The sequence below is a fragment of the Stenella coeruleoalba genome, assembly GCF_951394435.1.
Source record: "Stenella coeruleoalba genome assembly, chromosome: 7".
NCBI classification, from domain to species: domain Eukaryota; kingdom Metazoa; phylum Chordata; class Mammalia; order Artiodactyla; family Delphinidae; genus Stenella; species Stenella coeruleoalba.
In genome coordinates, this window is record NC_137153.1 from 87,995,025 (window position 1) to 88,011,451 (window position 16,427).

General features: G+C 40.5%; 1 protein-coding gene across 1 annotated transcript; it reads left to right on the forward strand.

The window, feature by feature from the left end:
* Window positions 1-1,381: 1,381 nt before the first annotated feature.
* Window positions 1,382-14,673, forward strand: TRMT10B (tRNA methyltransferase 10B). The gene is made up of 9 exons (XM_079927407.1): window positions 1,382-1,424; window positions 4,667-4,869; window positions 5,455-5,563; window positions 6,185-6,309; window positions 8,316-8,468; window positions 9,626-9,704; window positions 10,355-10,422; window positions 13,572-13,695; window positions 14,295-14,673. The coding sequence occupies exons 2-9, from the start codon at window positions 4,684-4,686 to the stop codon at window positions 14,399-14,401; spliced, it is 951 nt and encodes a 316-aa protein (XP_079783533.1). The 5' UTR covers window positions 1,382-1,424; window positions 4,667-4,683; the 3' UTR covers window positions 14,402-14,673.
* Window positions 14,674-16,427: the final 1,754 nt, after the last annotated feature.

Here is a 16,427-nt window from a genome sequence, read left to right on the forward strand (position 1 = left end):
GCCAGCCATGTAAAAAGTGAGAGAAAAGGGAACAGTAACTGCAAAGGCTTTTGTTGTGTTTAAAGCATTTCAAGAAGATGGGTGTGACTGGAACACAGCAAGCTGGAGAAAGAGTGATAGATGAGGTCGGAGGGTCAGCCAGGAACCAGGCCATGCAAGGCCTTGGGGAGGTTAGATTTTACATCCAATTACAATGGGAAACCACTGAGGGTTTGGAGTAAGGGAGACACATAATCATTCGGCAAATGGATGGACGCCGGAGGGGGCTGGGCAGTGATACCAGCTAGGTGACCTTGATATGGGGAAAAGCCCCACTTTTGAATGAGCTTCATGAGCTCATTGAAAAGTGAAGAGACACCAGAGCAGTGGCAGGGAGGGAGGAAAGGTATTCGGTACAGCTGAGTGCAAGGTGCAGGGACTGGAAGGTGTGGTGGGAGCAACTGAAGACCATCTGAGCCACTTTGCAAGTCCTGCTGAGTGGAAAGCCAAGGCCAGCTTCTGAGCAGAGAAGACAGCTGGGTTTCCGAAAAAGCCCTTTGAGGAAGAAAGCATGTTTAGTTTTAGTATTTTACAAGTTGCTCCAGTAGCAGATTATAAAGGATGGGTTAAAGCATGGACTGGGGATGGGGTGGGAGGTGCTGGAGAAGCTGTGGAAAGAAAAGTCCTGAGGGGAAACCGTGAGGCCAAGGACGGATCCAACAAGGCTGTGGTTTCTTGGGCAGGAGGTGTTTCAGGCTCATTCATGGTAGGGTCTCTCGAAAGCATGAGACCCCTAGGACTGCAGGAATAAAGGGAAGAGTGGTTGATAGCTTTTATCAGGCCAAGGCTTGGACAAGTCGCTTCAGGTCTCTGAGACTCAAGTTTCCCCGTGGATTTGTGAGGCGAGAAAGAGGAGGGAGAGTGGCCAGAGGCTAGACTAATTCGTGATCTGCCCAAGCCGGGATATCTGTTATGATCCTGGATGGCCAGCTAGTGGTGAGGGGAACTATGTCAGCTCGTGGGCTCTTCTGGTTGTGGGGAAGCCCAGGGAGACCAGGGGAAGGCAAGGCCCCCAGGTTGCGAGATGAGGGGTGGTTCGAGTCTGGTTTCAGCCCACCTTCGCCGTGTCCAGCCCTTGACAGCCATCAAAGCGCCTGGTCACCTGCAGCAGCCCTGTGAGGTCGGCGAGCGGCTGGGATTGTATGCCCAGCTAACGTGCGAGGAAACGGAGGCTCAGTGAGGCGCGGCAACCTTCTAGCGGGACGCAGCTCCTTAGTACTACCGTGGGCACGGCAGCCGAAGCCCAAGTCTTCGCGGAACACACAGCCGCTAGGCTGAAAACGACAACTCCCAGAATGCTACTCGGAGAGGGGCAGGAACCGGAAGTGAAGTCGGAGGTGGGGCTTGGTGGGTTTCTCTGCTGCTGCGTGAGGTGACGGGATCAGGTACGCCGGGGCCTCGTTGCCGGCAGGGGTGGGGGCTGGGGGTCCGGCCTGGGAATGCCGCCTTGTTCGCGGGCAGGGCAGACAGGCGCCTGGGGAGCAGGCGCCCGCCCAGCAGTCGTGTGGCCTCATGTCCCCCACCTTCTTGGCGCTGTTCCTTCCTGCTTCCCGTCGTACTCGCAGCTTATGGACCAGACTGGGCTTGCACGCGGTGTACACTCGAGATTGGGGTCAGGGTGTTCTAGTGCTGAAGGTGACCGAGGAGTGGAGCCGGCTTTGGTGGCTGAAACTTAGAACGAGGAGATGAGAGAAGTCTCCATCACTTAGCGCCCAGGGATATGCTCATCAGGTGGGACTTGGGTTAGAAAAAAGTTCTGAGGCCTCTGTCAACGGAGAGATGGTGGAGTGGAGGATTTATTAATTCAGCAAGTCTTTATTGAGCGTCTGTTATGTACGAAGCTCGTTGCCAGGCACTGAGGATGTAGTGAATGAAGCAAACAGAACACTTGCTTACATTATAGGAAGGGGAAAATTCAGACAAAAAAAATAAGTAAAAAGTGTGCCATGTTGGTTAATGAAAATCTGAACGAAGTGAGGAAGGTAGTCATATAATTATCTAGGAGAAGAGGATTGAGATAGAAAGACCAGCAAGTGCAAAGGCGCTAAGGTGGGAACATCCTTGGTATGTTTAAGGAACAGCAACAGCAAGTAGACCAGATAGTGCAGAGAACAATGGATGATCATTAATTATCAATATAGGCCATTGTAAGTGTCCAGACAAATAATCAGTAAACAATCTATAATAGGAATAGAAGAGAGTTTTATTCTAGCCACATTGAGGACTATAGCATGGGAGACACAGATTCAAGAAGCACTTGAATTGTGTTCCTCCAGGCTACAAAATGGGGCAAGCTTATAAAGGCAAAAACTGCAAGGTTACAGTTAGTTACATGAGTTATTTATCAAGAATTATAATTGGAGGTGGCAAGAAGTAAGGGTGTTTATTAAGTAAGAATTGGTTGGGGTCTGAAATGGTTGCATAGTTACAAGGGGAGACCTTGAGACCGTAATATTGCAGCTGGCCGGTGTTAGAGTATGACTGATGGTGTCCTTGGGTGTGGTACAGTTCAGAGAAAGTTCAAGTTCTCAGTGATGCAGCCGTGCCTGAGACCAGATCTTCAATGGCCACCCAACCCCATTTTTGTATTCCTGAACTATTACTCCATTTTAATTTCAATGTCATCAACTTGAACCTCACAGAGATATATTATGAATTACCAATAAGTTGCATGAAAAAAAAAGCTCAATATCATTAATAATCAAACAAATGCAAATTAAAACAGTGAGGTTCCACTACACAAAAATGGTTAAAATTAAGAACCCTGACAACAGCAAATGTTGGGGATGATGCAGACCATCTGGAACTCTCACAGACTGCTGACAGCAGTGTGTAATGTTACAATCATTCTGGGAAATTGAGTGCAGTTTCTTAGGAGTTAAATAGCACCCATCCTATGACCCAGCAATTCTGTTAGTACTTAGCCAACAGACAGGAAAACATATGTCCACAAAAACGCTTGTATGAGAATTTCTTGGCCGCTTTATTCGTAAAAGCCACAAACTGGAAAAATCTCAAATGTCTATCAACAGGAGAATAAACAAATTGTGGTATATTCATGTGTGGAATACTGCTCAGCAATAAAAAGGAACAAACTACTGATACATGAAGCAATATATATGAATCTCAAAAACAAGTTGTGGGGCAAAATGCCAAGTTCAAAAGAGTACACACTGTTTGAGTCCATTTAAATAACATAAGGCACAGCTAATCTATGGTTATAGAAAAAAGAGCAATGATTGCATTTGGAAAGCAGTGAGAGTGGGATGGAGATTGACTTGGAAAGTGCAGAAGGAAGGGAACTTTCTGGAGTGATGGAAATGTTCTATATCTTGATGGGGTGTGGGTAATACAGGCCCTACGCACTTGTCAAAAACTCATTGAGCTTGTATATTCCCATCCCTCACTTCCCACCCCTTCAAACCTCTCCCCACCATCCCTCCCAACACACAAACTTGTTGAGCTACACCCTTTAAAATCTTGGCATTTTATTGTGTATAAATTATACCTCAAAAGAATTTAAAGGTCAAGGTAACTAAGAGAAGAGCTAAAAATAAAAGGGGCTAATTAAAGTGATTTGAGTTTTAGTGTTTCATAGGGAAAGTTGATGAATCAGGAAGTAATGGTGTAAGCATATGATTTCAGGTTAAGGAGTAAATTACCAGAACTAAAAACAGCTGGTTAACAAGTGTTGCTCCCCCACCCCCCCAAGGTGGAAGGGGTCAGAGAATTGATCATTACTTTTCTTACAACTAAGTCTTTTTACCATGTGCATGGATCATATTACATAATTTATTTTTTCAACGATACACTTTTCCTAATACGTAGGTAGCACACTAGGCTCAGAGGAGCAGCCATGAGCAATGGTTATACCATTCTTTGTGACACTTAGCTGTAGACTAGAACACTTCTTAGTCATATCTTCCTCAAGGATTTTGAACACCACTTTGAAATTATTACATTAGTTAAGTGTGTTGTAACAATGGTTCTTCATTTTTTTCTACCTCAGCACTTCTGATGGATATTAGCCGTTTCCACTATGACTGTGGCTTTCTGCTGCAGTGATACTGAGTTGGGGGAGGGAATGTGTGCAACCTAGAATTCTTGGTTGGTTTTGGGCCACTCTTCACCATAATTTTTGGCTAGCTGTGAACCTCCCAGGATGTTTCTAGTACAGGACTTTGCATAGAGTAGGTGCTCAGTAAATATTTGCTAAAGGAATGGTTTTGAAAATAAACAGAAACATAATGGGATAGGTGGATTTTGCCATCTCTGTCTCGCCCTCAACTCATACGTGCATTTCAAAGAATACAGTAAATGAACTCATTATCTGTGTCACTGCAGCAGTGAATAATCTTTGATTTCTTGGGGTTGTCAGGAGTTGTGCTTGTCTTCTAAGAAGTGAATTTGGCTTCCTTACTACTGAAAGGTTTCTGTGCTGACTTATTTCTCTAGAAGACACACATGCTTTTCTCAGTTCAGTTAATCTGTGTTAGTATTTTACACACTTCTACTCCTTCAGTAATGCAGTAACCCTGTTTGTCATTTGGATATAGGGAAATACCTCTGCAAATTAAATAATGTAATGTCTCACATAATTGTGCCTTTTCCTAATCTGGGTGAAAAGGACAGAGGACTAAGCACATGGACTGGAAGTTAGAAGGGAGCTCTCAGAAAACAGAGTCACACGTGCTGCAGGAGCAAGAAGTCACCCTAGAGGACACAGGTGAAGATGGCATCTCTGAAAGCTTCCAGCTTCTACAGATTGACGTGGAATGTGAGCATCGAGAGGAGATGACCCTGCCTACAAGCAATGCAGTGTGGCGCTCGGTGAGTGGAATGGATTGTTTATGGTCACGGGCTTTGAGACGACGGAATGTTCCAGAGACCCCTGTTCTAAGGATAGATATTGGTAAAAAAAAGACTGGGAATGAGTTAGGTGTATTCCGAGGGATGAGTTTCCTGGCTTAAGGTTTCAGTTCCATTTGAGTCATAGAAAAAGTAAGTAAACTTAAGAGGAATTTTTGTACACCTCAGAAGGGTCAGGAAATCTCAACCCTGTCCCTAATAAATTTACTGTGACCTTGGGCATGTCACATCTCTTTTCTGGGGTTCTGCTTTCTCTAAACGCAATCTAGTCCTTTTTTTTTTTTTTTTTTTTTAACATCTTTATTGGAGTATAATTGCTTTACAATGGTGTGTTACTTTCTGCTTTATAACAAAGTGAATCAGTTATACATATACATATGTTCCCATATCTCTTCCCTCCCATTTTTGTTTTTAAGACTAATACCCTTTTTCTCTCCTAACTTTAATCTAAATTTAAAAAATAATTAAGTAACTGTTTCTAATATTCATTTTCCTTTTTGGTGCTTATGAAGTTCTCAAACAATTTTGTTTTCTGGATAACATAAGAAAAATGTCCAAAGAAAACAGAGACACTGGGAAAAGATAGTTGCAGCAAAGAAGAGTAAAAGAAGACAAGAGAAAGAAAGAAGAAAAGCCAATCGTGTAGAAAATTCAGGTAACAATAAATCAGATTGCTGGTGTAATTATATTTATTTCTTAGCAAACTGGTATCTGCCTGTTCCTAGGAGAGTTAGGGATAGTGTTTTTAAGTAAAACAAACATCTGGGAGATAGGACCTATTAGCCTATTTTGTTGGGAATCAAAGTATCAAAGAGAGCAACATTTGAGGCTGCCTTTCAAATATAGCTGTCTAGTGCATGTATGTGTTTATAAGCTCAGAAGTAGAAAGAATGATAACAACAACAGCCAATGTTTATTCAGTACTATGTGCTAGGTTCAGTGCTAAGAATTTTACATGGATTACCATAAGGGTAAGTACTTTTATTATCCTCATTTTCTAGGTGAAGGGATTGAGGCTCAAAGAAATAAATAACATGCCCAAGATCATATAGGTAATAAATGAACAAACTGAACTCTTCGATCCAGCAGTGTGCTCCAGAGCACTCATTTTACCATTCTGCTATACCTAAACTGCCTAATGAATGAATACCTTGCATGAGCTTCCAGTTTCTCTTCATATGCAAAAATTACTCACCTGGCTGGGGAGATTTATTTCTTACTGAATAACATTTTTCAGTTTTTCCACGTTTATTCCTTTCTGATATTTCTACTCTAGGCATCTACCCCCAGCACAGCAAACGTTTTCTGAGATCCTTAACCAAGGAAAGACTTTTGCAAGCCAAACACTCAGGACCAAGACTCTGTATCGATTTGAGTATGACCCACCACATGTCTAAGAAGGTAAAACATCCACTGAACTCTGAATTCCTGCTCACCTGAGGGAGGTCCAGGTGGGAACAGCTTTCACAAAGAACATGACCAGCTCCAGCTTCTATGATTCTCTGGTAAACCAGCAGATGTGTTTAGTTTTCTACACATGGCTACTAAGTTCTGAGATGGCTGTTGTAAAGAATCAGGAAGAGAATAGATATATGGTTTAGTTTAAAAATTTTTCCTTTATCTTCTGTTTTGAGCCCACTGCCTTTGCCTCTGTGCTTATGGTATCCCCAGTCTAGATGGAGACTTTCAGGTTGAATTCTCCAGAGATGAAATCTTTGGCCTTCTGCCGGGGAGAGGAATATTCGCCTGGTTGCATGTTGTGGGGAGATTACCTGGTGGGAGGTCTTTCTACAATGTGTGTGTTTTAAAAAGCTGCCCTGTCGGTGAAGGAGGGATTTTTCACCCTATGATTCTGGGGATGGCTGAACACACAACACTCGACACTGGACAGATAAGATCTATAGCAGTTTATTGGTCACATATACTCAGCCCGAGGGGAGGATGACACTGGACATCATGCAGGGCCACATGGGATTGCACTCGGGAACAGAATGAACAACCAGGGGCCGTGGGGGGTAGGTTTTGTAGTATCAAGAAATTAGATTCCTACAGGAAGATGTGATTGGTTTGCTGTAATAATTCCATGGGCTGGCAGAGAATTGAAACCCACTACTCAGGGATAGCAGGAACCCTTTATCAAAGGAATCCCTTTGATTAAAAAAAAAAAATTGTTTAGCCAGTGAACCTTATCCATGGGAGCAGAATTGGGAGGGGAACTTGCAGTTAGGCCATTCAAGGCCTCTTATTTTCACCAGCTATCAAAGCGGCACACAATATTGGGCCTTGATTTTAGGCCTTACACCACAAAAGAAATCTGTGTTTTCCAACGTCCCTGTTATACATGCTAGTGTTTGCATGTTTTTCAGAGAAATTAGGATCTAGGATTCTTCCATGGAACCTCTAACTATAGTCCTCTGAAAAGGTCAACTAAGAATTTTCTAATGTTTATATTAATTGAGATATCAGATTAAATCAAATCCAAAGCTTTTTTTTTTTTTCCTGTACTGAACCAAATCAGGCCAGATTGTGAAACTACCTTTCTATACGGGTGATATCTCTAATAAATCAGAATGGAAAGTTAAAACTTCCAAACCTATGACAGCTCCTGAAGTTAGGGAGAAGGTGCCAAGTTTAACTGATGGAGTATAAAAACATCTGTGCAGTAATCTAATCTCTTTTTGATAAACAGTAACCATCACATGGTAAGATTTTTTTATATATATAAATTTATTTATTTTATTTATTTATTTTTGGCTGCATTGGGTCTTCGTTGCTGGGCACAGGCTTTCTCTAGTTGCAGTGAGCGGGGGCTACTCTTCATTGCAGTGCGCGGCTTCTCATTGCAGTGGCTTCTATTGTTGTGGAGCACGGGCTCTAGGCGTGGGATTCAGTAGTTGTGGCTCACAGGCTCAGTAGTTGTGGCTCAGAGGATCTAGAATGCAGGCTCAGTAGTTGTGGCGCACGGGCTTAGTTGCTCCACGGCATGTGGGATCTTCCCTGACCAGGGCTTGAACCCGTGTCCCCTGCATTGGCAGGCGGATTCGTAACCACTCTGCCACCAGGGAAGCCCACATGGTAAGATTTTAGGTAAAAGCTAAAAGAAAAATTTTATATATATATATGTATATATTTATATATACATATATATCAGCAGATCCAGAAGGAGGGAGAGGTCTTGGTTTTCTGGGCTAGTATCATTACCTTAAGTTTCATCTATAAGGTGTGATACCATGGGATGTAACACACATGCATACATGCATGTACTCACTCCTGGAGTAAAAGGGCCATTGAATTCATGAGCTTTCCCAGAGTAGTATTCAGTGAACTTACTGAGTAACCATTTGTTGATAATGAATTTAGAAAGAGTGGGCATGTTCCTACCATAAATTGTCCTTACTTCTTCGAAGGAATTAAGTAGACTGGCTGGACAGATCCGAAGGTTGTATGGCTCAAATAAAAAAGCTGACAGGCCATTTTGGATCTGCCTCACTGGATTCACCACAGACAGTCCCCTGTATGAAGAGTGTTTGAGGATGAATGATGGATTTTCTAGTTATCTGGTAAGCCTCATTTTGCATATTATTTGGATTGTCATCTGAAAAGTAGGTTGGAGGGGGTAATAGTAATTTTTTTTTACTTTTTCACATTTCAGTGTAAAAAAAAATGTTTATGTGTATATGTTATATGTTTTCACTATTACAATCTTTAAAAATTTAGAACCTCTCATCAGTTCTTATGTTTTAAAATTTTCATCCTTCCACTGCATTGGCAAACTAATATTACCAGTATCTAGGGCTGTATTTTGTATCCAGTGTATTGTATGCTAGACTATGTACCAGGAATGTTTTAGGGACATGCCATGATTCCTTTCTTGTTCTTAGTGCAGAATTAGGGAACATGAATTTTGGGGGAAAGAGAGAATCCTTATGGAAGTAATATGGATTTAAGATGAGCTTTATGGAGTACTAAGTTACTTTCAATACTTTCTCTAGGATCTCTTAAATGTAGTGATTGACATACAGGCAAGAATCCAGATCAGTGCCTAAGAAGTGCCACTAAAAGTGCCCTTGTGTGTTTGCATTATGTAGCTGAGACTGGGTAGTGTGGCCTTCTCCAGAGAGGTCCTCTGAGGCAACGAGTGTGAAAAGCACCCTATGTGGTGCTGCACAGTTAGTCGTGGTTGCTGTTACCTTAATGATCCCTCCTGTAACACAGCCATTCCCAGCTTTACTTTTCTGTATGTGTTTTATGATTCCTGTATGTGAGCCAAACAGATCCACTCTAAGAGCCACGTAGTTCAGTCCCCTTGCTTTCCTGTCTTCATGCTTTTCTTAGGTGATTTCCTCCACTTTGAATACTTCTTCCTTTTGTATGTGTGTCAATCTCACCTCTTCAGAAACCCAGTTCCAGCATTCTCTTTGCTAGAACATTGTCCCTGGTGTTGTCATTCCCTCTCTGTAGTCCTGGGGCATGCTCCCGGTATGTCTCTTAGGGCCTCATTACCACTTTCTGTCTCATTTTGTAGGGTCGAATGTCTGTACCTTTCTACTTCCGCTACCCAACTGGGCACTTTCTGAGAACAGGTTGTCAGACATGTATCCTCTTGATGTACCTGGAGCCATGCCTGATAGAAACTACATGCTCTGTAACTAGTTACTGCAGCGTGGGCTGTGTCTTAACGTAGTTCACACTACATTGGATTGTTTACATTTTTCAGCTAGACATAACAGAAGAAGACTGCTTTAGTTTATTTCCTCTGGAAACCCTTGTGTACCTGACTCCTGACTCAGAACATGGTATGTACTTTACTGCATGCATTCATGTAGCACATTGCATCCAGCTCTTTATTTCATTATTCCCGGGGTCAGAGTTTGTTAAAGCCACCCAAGGTGTATCCAAGAAAAAAAAGGAATGGACGTTAATTGCACACCTCTTATGGACAGAGACCTCACTGAATGCTTCATATTTGTCCTGCCATGTGCACAGAGCTGCACAGATTTAGGGTCTCCATCCTCAGCTGGAGCTTGTGAGTTACCTGGTAATCCTCATGAGTTTTCCTTGTCACCTCCTCACATTGACCCTTCTCAGATTGATGTTAGATAAATATTTTTTTCCCAGAAAATCATCTATTTCGCATAATTTTCAATTTTATTGTATTAAGTTGATCTCAGTATTCTCTTCAATTTTACCTTCCTTTGACATTTTGCCTCCTTTCTGAATCCTAATGGTGATTTGAGTCTGCATATTTGATTAGATATGTCTAATTAATTGACATTTAATTGATCTTTCCAGGGAATTAGCAAATCTAATTAGCAAATCTACTCTCTTTTTGTTTTCTATTTCATTAAATTTCTACTTTTATCATTAATAATTCTTTCCTTTTACAGTCTTTGGATTTAGAAATTATAAAACAGATTGACCTCAGTGGCCTTCATTTTTTCATTAGCTCTTGAAGATGTTGATCTAAACAAAGTTTACATCCTTGGTGGACTTGTGGACGAAAGCATTCAGAAGGTAGGTGTACATTTTAGGCCTGACAACTGCATTTTGAAAAGTGGCACTTTCTTTTAGAGAAAGAAATCCTTGCCCTGTCATAATCTTAGGCCAAAAGACCTAAAAACTCAGAGGCAATAGGAAGTAAGAGCCTATTCTGCCTAGGTTGGCCCTCCTACTTGCCAACTTCCCTCTCTTCTCATCAGCAATGTCAGCAACACTGACCTGACAGAATCCAGTCAGGGACTGGAATGGGAAGTATTTAGTAATTACATAAATAACCATTATTGAACTCCTTTCTTCTCTCCTCTCTTCAGTCCTGCAAGGATGACTCTGATCTTGACCAAGGAAGCTTTGATTCAGCATTCTTACCAGCTGTTTGTTCTTTGTGAAAGAGCAGTTTGTTCCTTCTTAGGCCATCTTCCCTGTTGACAGAAGTCTTATCCCATAATCTCTACCTTAGTAGGACATTCAGATTTCTTTTGTTGAATTGGAATTTTATTGGAATAATTGGAGTTTTGAAATATATTTCTATTATACAAATATTTGTTGAGATAATTTTTTAATATTTAATTAGCATATTGCATAGTTAATAAATAATGATATAATGGTTAAAATGTATAAAAAGGAGCACAGTGAAAAGTAAGTCTGCCTCTCATCCTTGTCACCCAGTATCTGCTGCATGAGGCAACCATGGTTTTCTTGTGTATCCCTCTTGATATAGTCTGTGATCACACAAGTATGTGTTTATGGGTATATTTTATATACATATATTTTTCATATATGTGAGTATATTTTTTCATGTATATATGAGATACATACACATATTTGACACAGATGATACTTAACTGAATTGCATTTATTCTAAAAAAGAGTTCCATGACTCCATAGTGATAATCTAAAAAATGGGCAGGAGGTGGGGGAGGAGAGAGCTCTAAAGAATGCCAGTTAATAAATGAGAAATGCATAATAGAATTGAGAAATCATCATTTTGTCACTCTCAGTGTAATCATTGATTCAGGGAATTGACTGAACGAAAGGTTGTGAGGGAACTGACTATTCCAAGTGGTCTCGAAGTACCAGCCCACAAAAGTGTACCATTACAATAAAGTGATCTGGAGGTCCCTATCTTAACAAATGATCAAACTTAGAATCACCAATAGTGACATGTACCTCCTGATGTGATGGAATCTTACCTGTGAAGTATTCTTATTAGAAAATGTTTAAACTGAATTTAATCATAAACAGATCCAGGATGTGAGACATTCTACAAGACACCTGGACCAGACTTTCAAAAAAGTCAATGTAATGAAAACTGAAATAGTCATAGGGGCTATTTAAGGTTAAAAGAGATTAAAGAGACATAACAACCAAATACAGTCTTCCACAGCAGAGTGACATCCCCTTTTTTGAAGCAGACAATTCTAGAGGGCCAGTGAGCAGTGTATGATCTATAGATGTGCAAATTTAACACACTGTCCTCTTTTTATTTTCCACCAACATTTAAACTGAAAAATAACTGGCACAAAGATTTGTTTAGTTGTTACTTAAGAGTTTGGCTTCTTCACAGAAATATGCTAAGAACAAGATTTCTTCAAGGGGAGTCATTTTATCTTTAAATGTTCAGAGAACAGAAACTAGACTATAAACTCCTTCAGGGCAGCATCCAAGTTTCCTACTAACTTTGAATTCTGTACTTCAGAGTGATTATAAAGGAATAGACTTAAAACATAATCATAGCTCATATATGCAAAGGAGTATTATCCTTCAAAGAAGTCCTTTAAGTAGCTGTACCTTTATCCCATCTGAATTGCATCACTTAAAACATTTTTGGATGTCCTCTTTCGGAATTGTGTTTCATGTGAATCTGAGAGGCAGGTAGTCCAGTGTCAGAACAAAGAAGGTGCTAGGCCTGCTTCACACTGTTCTAGTTGGTTAGACCATACTCACAGTGGCCAGTCAATATGGGACAGTAAATGAATAGACATTGACAAGCTAGAACAAGTTCAGAAGAGGTTGACCTGAATAATGCAGGGACTCAAAACTAAATCATAGTCAAGGAAAGGTCAACAGAACTGAGGTTGTCAGTCTGGAGATGAGAGGATTCATAGGGCATGATCCCTGCCTTCAAGTGTCTGAATGGCTGTCTTGTGGAAGGGCCATTTTACTTGCCTGGTGTGGCCCTGGGGGAACAGAACTAGGACAGATGACTGGAAGTCTCAGGGAAAATAGAAAATTTGCCTCAATATCAAGAAGATTTCCTATTAACTGCTGCTATCAAAATTGAAATGGGTTACCCTAGGATGCATGAACTCCCTGTCACAAGGGTTGTCCATTTAAAGCCAGAGGCCATCTGGGAAAGTTCATAGAGGATAGACAAACATTGGATGGGTGGTTGGAGTGGAATAGTTAACTACCGAGGTCCCTTCCAAACCTAAGTATGCTAATTTTCTCAGTAATCTAAACCTTTAATCCTGAAATTACAAATAGGTAGATGACCTTCCCAGAGCTTCTTACCAGGTAGTGAGTATAATTTAAAGTTCAGTCCATGACTCAGGGACATCTTTAAAGGGACATTAGTTACTGTACTCTGACACTAAATGGCCTCAGATTGTTGGATTTTTTGAGTTCTGCCTTTTTGTAGTTTTCAGAGCCTTTCCTTTTCATTGGGCTATATGCTGTCATACCTTAACGCTGTCTTGTTGCTGGTGGTATACCTGACTCGAATCCTGTCTCCCTTATTTCTAATTTGCTGCTGCCAATTGGCTATGACTGAAAACTCCAGATGTCCAGAATTGGGTCTTACTGAGTTAGGGCCAGGAGTGTTCTCCTCTCATTGGTTAGACGGCTTGGATTTTTGGATGCAGATTGTGGCTGCAGATGTACCTCTTTTTACTTATTTCCTTCTTGGTTGTAAGTAGTAGTGAGTGGAAGCCAGCAGATAAATGAATCCCAAATAAGTGAGGTGTTGCTGCACAAGCCATTTTTCCTTATCTTCATTTTCTTCCATTCTACCATAGGCTACTTAATTTTAATACTTATCATTTAATTATGATTACAGATGGAAATTGGGGTGGTGGTACATGAGGATTCTTACAGTTTGCTCTGCATATTACAATGAGACTATTTTTGTGTATTATTTTTATAAGAAGAATATTTGTGATTTACAGAAGGTGACATTTCAAAAGGCCCAAGAACACTCTGTCAAGACTGCTCGCTTACCAATCCAGGAATACATGATCAGACGCCAGAATGGGAAGAACTATCATTCAGAGATACTGGCCATCAATCAAGGTACTGCTCACATGGCTCATGCTTAACGTGTATTAGTTCTGATGCTGCTTCTTTGCATTGTGTTTCAGTATAAACGGCCCCTGAAGCAGTCTCCCCTGTGACTTGATATGCTTGGACTTTACTGTATGTACTTTGTGACATGTATTCTGGCCTCTCAGAGGCAGTTTTCATTTTCTTCCTGGTTCCCAACTATGTTAAAGGTAGTTGAAATTGTTCCCTTGTCCTAGAATGCCATGCCTTCAATCTATCATTGAACAGTGAATTCCTATTTGTCCTTCAGGATTCAGTTCACAGGCATCTTGGCTGCTCCCCTCCACATCCCAGGCCACGTCAGGGCTTGTTTTGTTCCCATTGTACTGTGTTCCTCTCTGTTGCAGCATTGTCCATTCACAGGCCTGTATCTCTCAGTGTAGGCTGAGGTCCTTGTAGGTAAGCAGGGCCTGTGTCTTTGCCTCTGTCTCCCCAGGATCTAGTACCGTGTGTGGTAGAGTAAGTTTGTTGAATAAAATATTCCAGAACACTTTTTTCCTCATTAGTCATTTACTAGTTCTCTTTTTCTTCTGTATGGCCACTATGTTTTCTGTTTACCTTTCTAACAGTGTTTGATATCCTGTCCACTTACTTTGAGACTCAAAACTGGCCTGAAGCATTGAAGAAAGGAGTTTCTTCCAGAAAAGGCTATACTCTTCAGAACTCAGTGGAATGATGGACAGCCTAAGATTGCAGCTGCAGGAGGTGAAGTTGCTGGAGTTGCCTTGACCAAAGAACAGATCAGAGGATGGTGGTGGTACTCATTTGCCTTTACTTGACATCTTGGCTCTTCACTGGGATAGGAGTTACTAACAGGGACCATATTTTATGCTCTTTTGTATCTCCCATAGTGCCTGGCTCACAGGAAGTGCCCAGATATATGTTGACTAACTAAAAAGTTTACATAATAATGAATTAGCCCTAAAACTACATGGCTTTGGATGTGTTAATTCATCTTCTGTACATCTATTTGTGAAATACCTACTCTTTAGAGATAGCTTAAATAATCAAGTAAGTATTATTCTATTGAGTCTAATTTTCACTACACGGGCATCATAAAGTTGTATGACTTTCTCCAGCCATCTCGATCATGCTGATTTTCCCCAACTCAAGTAATATGTTGTACATAGGCTTTGCAGGATCAGCCTTTCCTAACCTAGCCCTGCTTTAAGCCCCCCCATAGCACTTTTTTCCATCTATGGCTCCTACTCTGTCTCCCCTATTCTGAGTATGAGCGTGGAGGGCTTCTCTCTTCTGAACAAGTAGTCTCCTAACAATTTGTGGGAGTACCTTTGTATCCTTCTGAGCCTTGTACAAACTAGATTCTTCATATATACTTGTGATTAACAGGTCAAAATGAAAAGCAAAAACACAGTATTGATAAGTCTAACTTGAAAAGAGCCAGAAAATACATTGCATCTGATACAAGCATGTTAGGTAACCTAAATCTCGGTGATCTTTTCTCGTGTCCTAGTCAGGTAGAGTTGCTTCAGTTACTCTGGCCAGTTTGGGTTAGTAAACTTGGTAACTAAGCTGCTAGCAAATTCAGAAAATGTATTCTATATCTCAAAAGAGCCAAAAGGTTACTTCTGTGCTCTGTCCCCTCCCCTTCACAATTTATTCCCTCAACAGCTATGATCACTTGATATATTATATGTTTACTACTTAAAAATGGCCCAGTCTTCAGGAAACATCTTTAGGAATATATAATGCTGCTTGGTCTTTATCAACATATTGAATGAGTTCTATAATCTCTGTCATCCAAAAGGGACCTCCTATAGATAGGCTTCAGGGTCTGTAACTCTTATATATATTATCAGGGAGGTCTCTGACCCCAGAACCACTGACCTGGATCATGTCAGGCTTCATTTTCACCTTTAAAGGCTTTGCTTAAAATGCAAATTTCCTTTCCATCACAAACCTCTACTATTTTTTCAAAACCCAGGCAGGTAGTTTTTTGTTTGGCTTCCTGGAAATGATCCTAACAAAGTTAAGATTTGGCTAGACTTGGAATCAGAGATCCTAATCATTGTATTATCTACAGAACAACAAAAAACTAGACATGTCCAAAATATCCTATAACATGAAAATGAAATATTATACAACTATTGAATTTTTAATAGCAATCATGAAAGAAATACATTAAATGTTGTTTGAATCAAAGTATATAACAAAGTAGTATATAAAGTAATCCTGCAGTTCTAATTTGAAAAATATACATTCACAAATAGTTGAGAATGTAGGCCAAGTTAAAGTCTGTGCCTCGGTTTCTTCAACTGGGAGGTTAAGTGTCTTTGCAGTTACTAAGACTAAATGATTTAATCCATGCAGAACACTTTTGGAACAATACTTGATACGTGGTAAGCACACGATAATTGTTAGCTGTTACATACTCACCCATTAAACAATAGGATTACAGGTGGTTTTTGTTTGCTTTATATTTTCTACATAGTCTACATTTTCTTTGGTGAACATGTTTTACTATCATCAGAAAATAACTTATTTTAATGCTCACTTGCAGTTTATTATAGAAGCTGCACTCTAGCAAAACTAAGGGAGTTAACATCAAATAAACCATAATAGTAACTTTTCGTAAACTTTATTGTAAAAAACTACATCATTACTTTATAATGATTTGTCTCACCCACAAGAACATGAGTGGCAGCCAGTAACTTTTTAATAAAAATATTTTATTTAGGACT

Bases quoted from the DNA above. Each gene is read 5' to 3' on its own strand.
- TRMT10B (XM_079927407.1), top strand. From the start codon at position 4,684: ATGGACTGGAAGTTAGAAGGGAGCTCTCAGAAAACAGAGTCACACGTG. The intron at 5,564-6,184 runs GTAACAATAAAT...TTTCTACTCTAG, and splicing joins CAATCGTGTAGAAAATTCAG to GCATCTACCCCCAGCACAGC. The intron at 10,423-13,571 runs GTAGGTGTACAT...TGTGATTTACAG, and splicing joins TGGACGAAAGCATTCAGAAG to AAGGTGACATTTCAAAAGGC.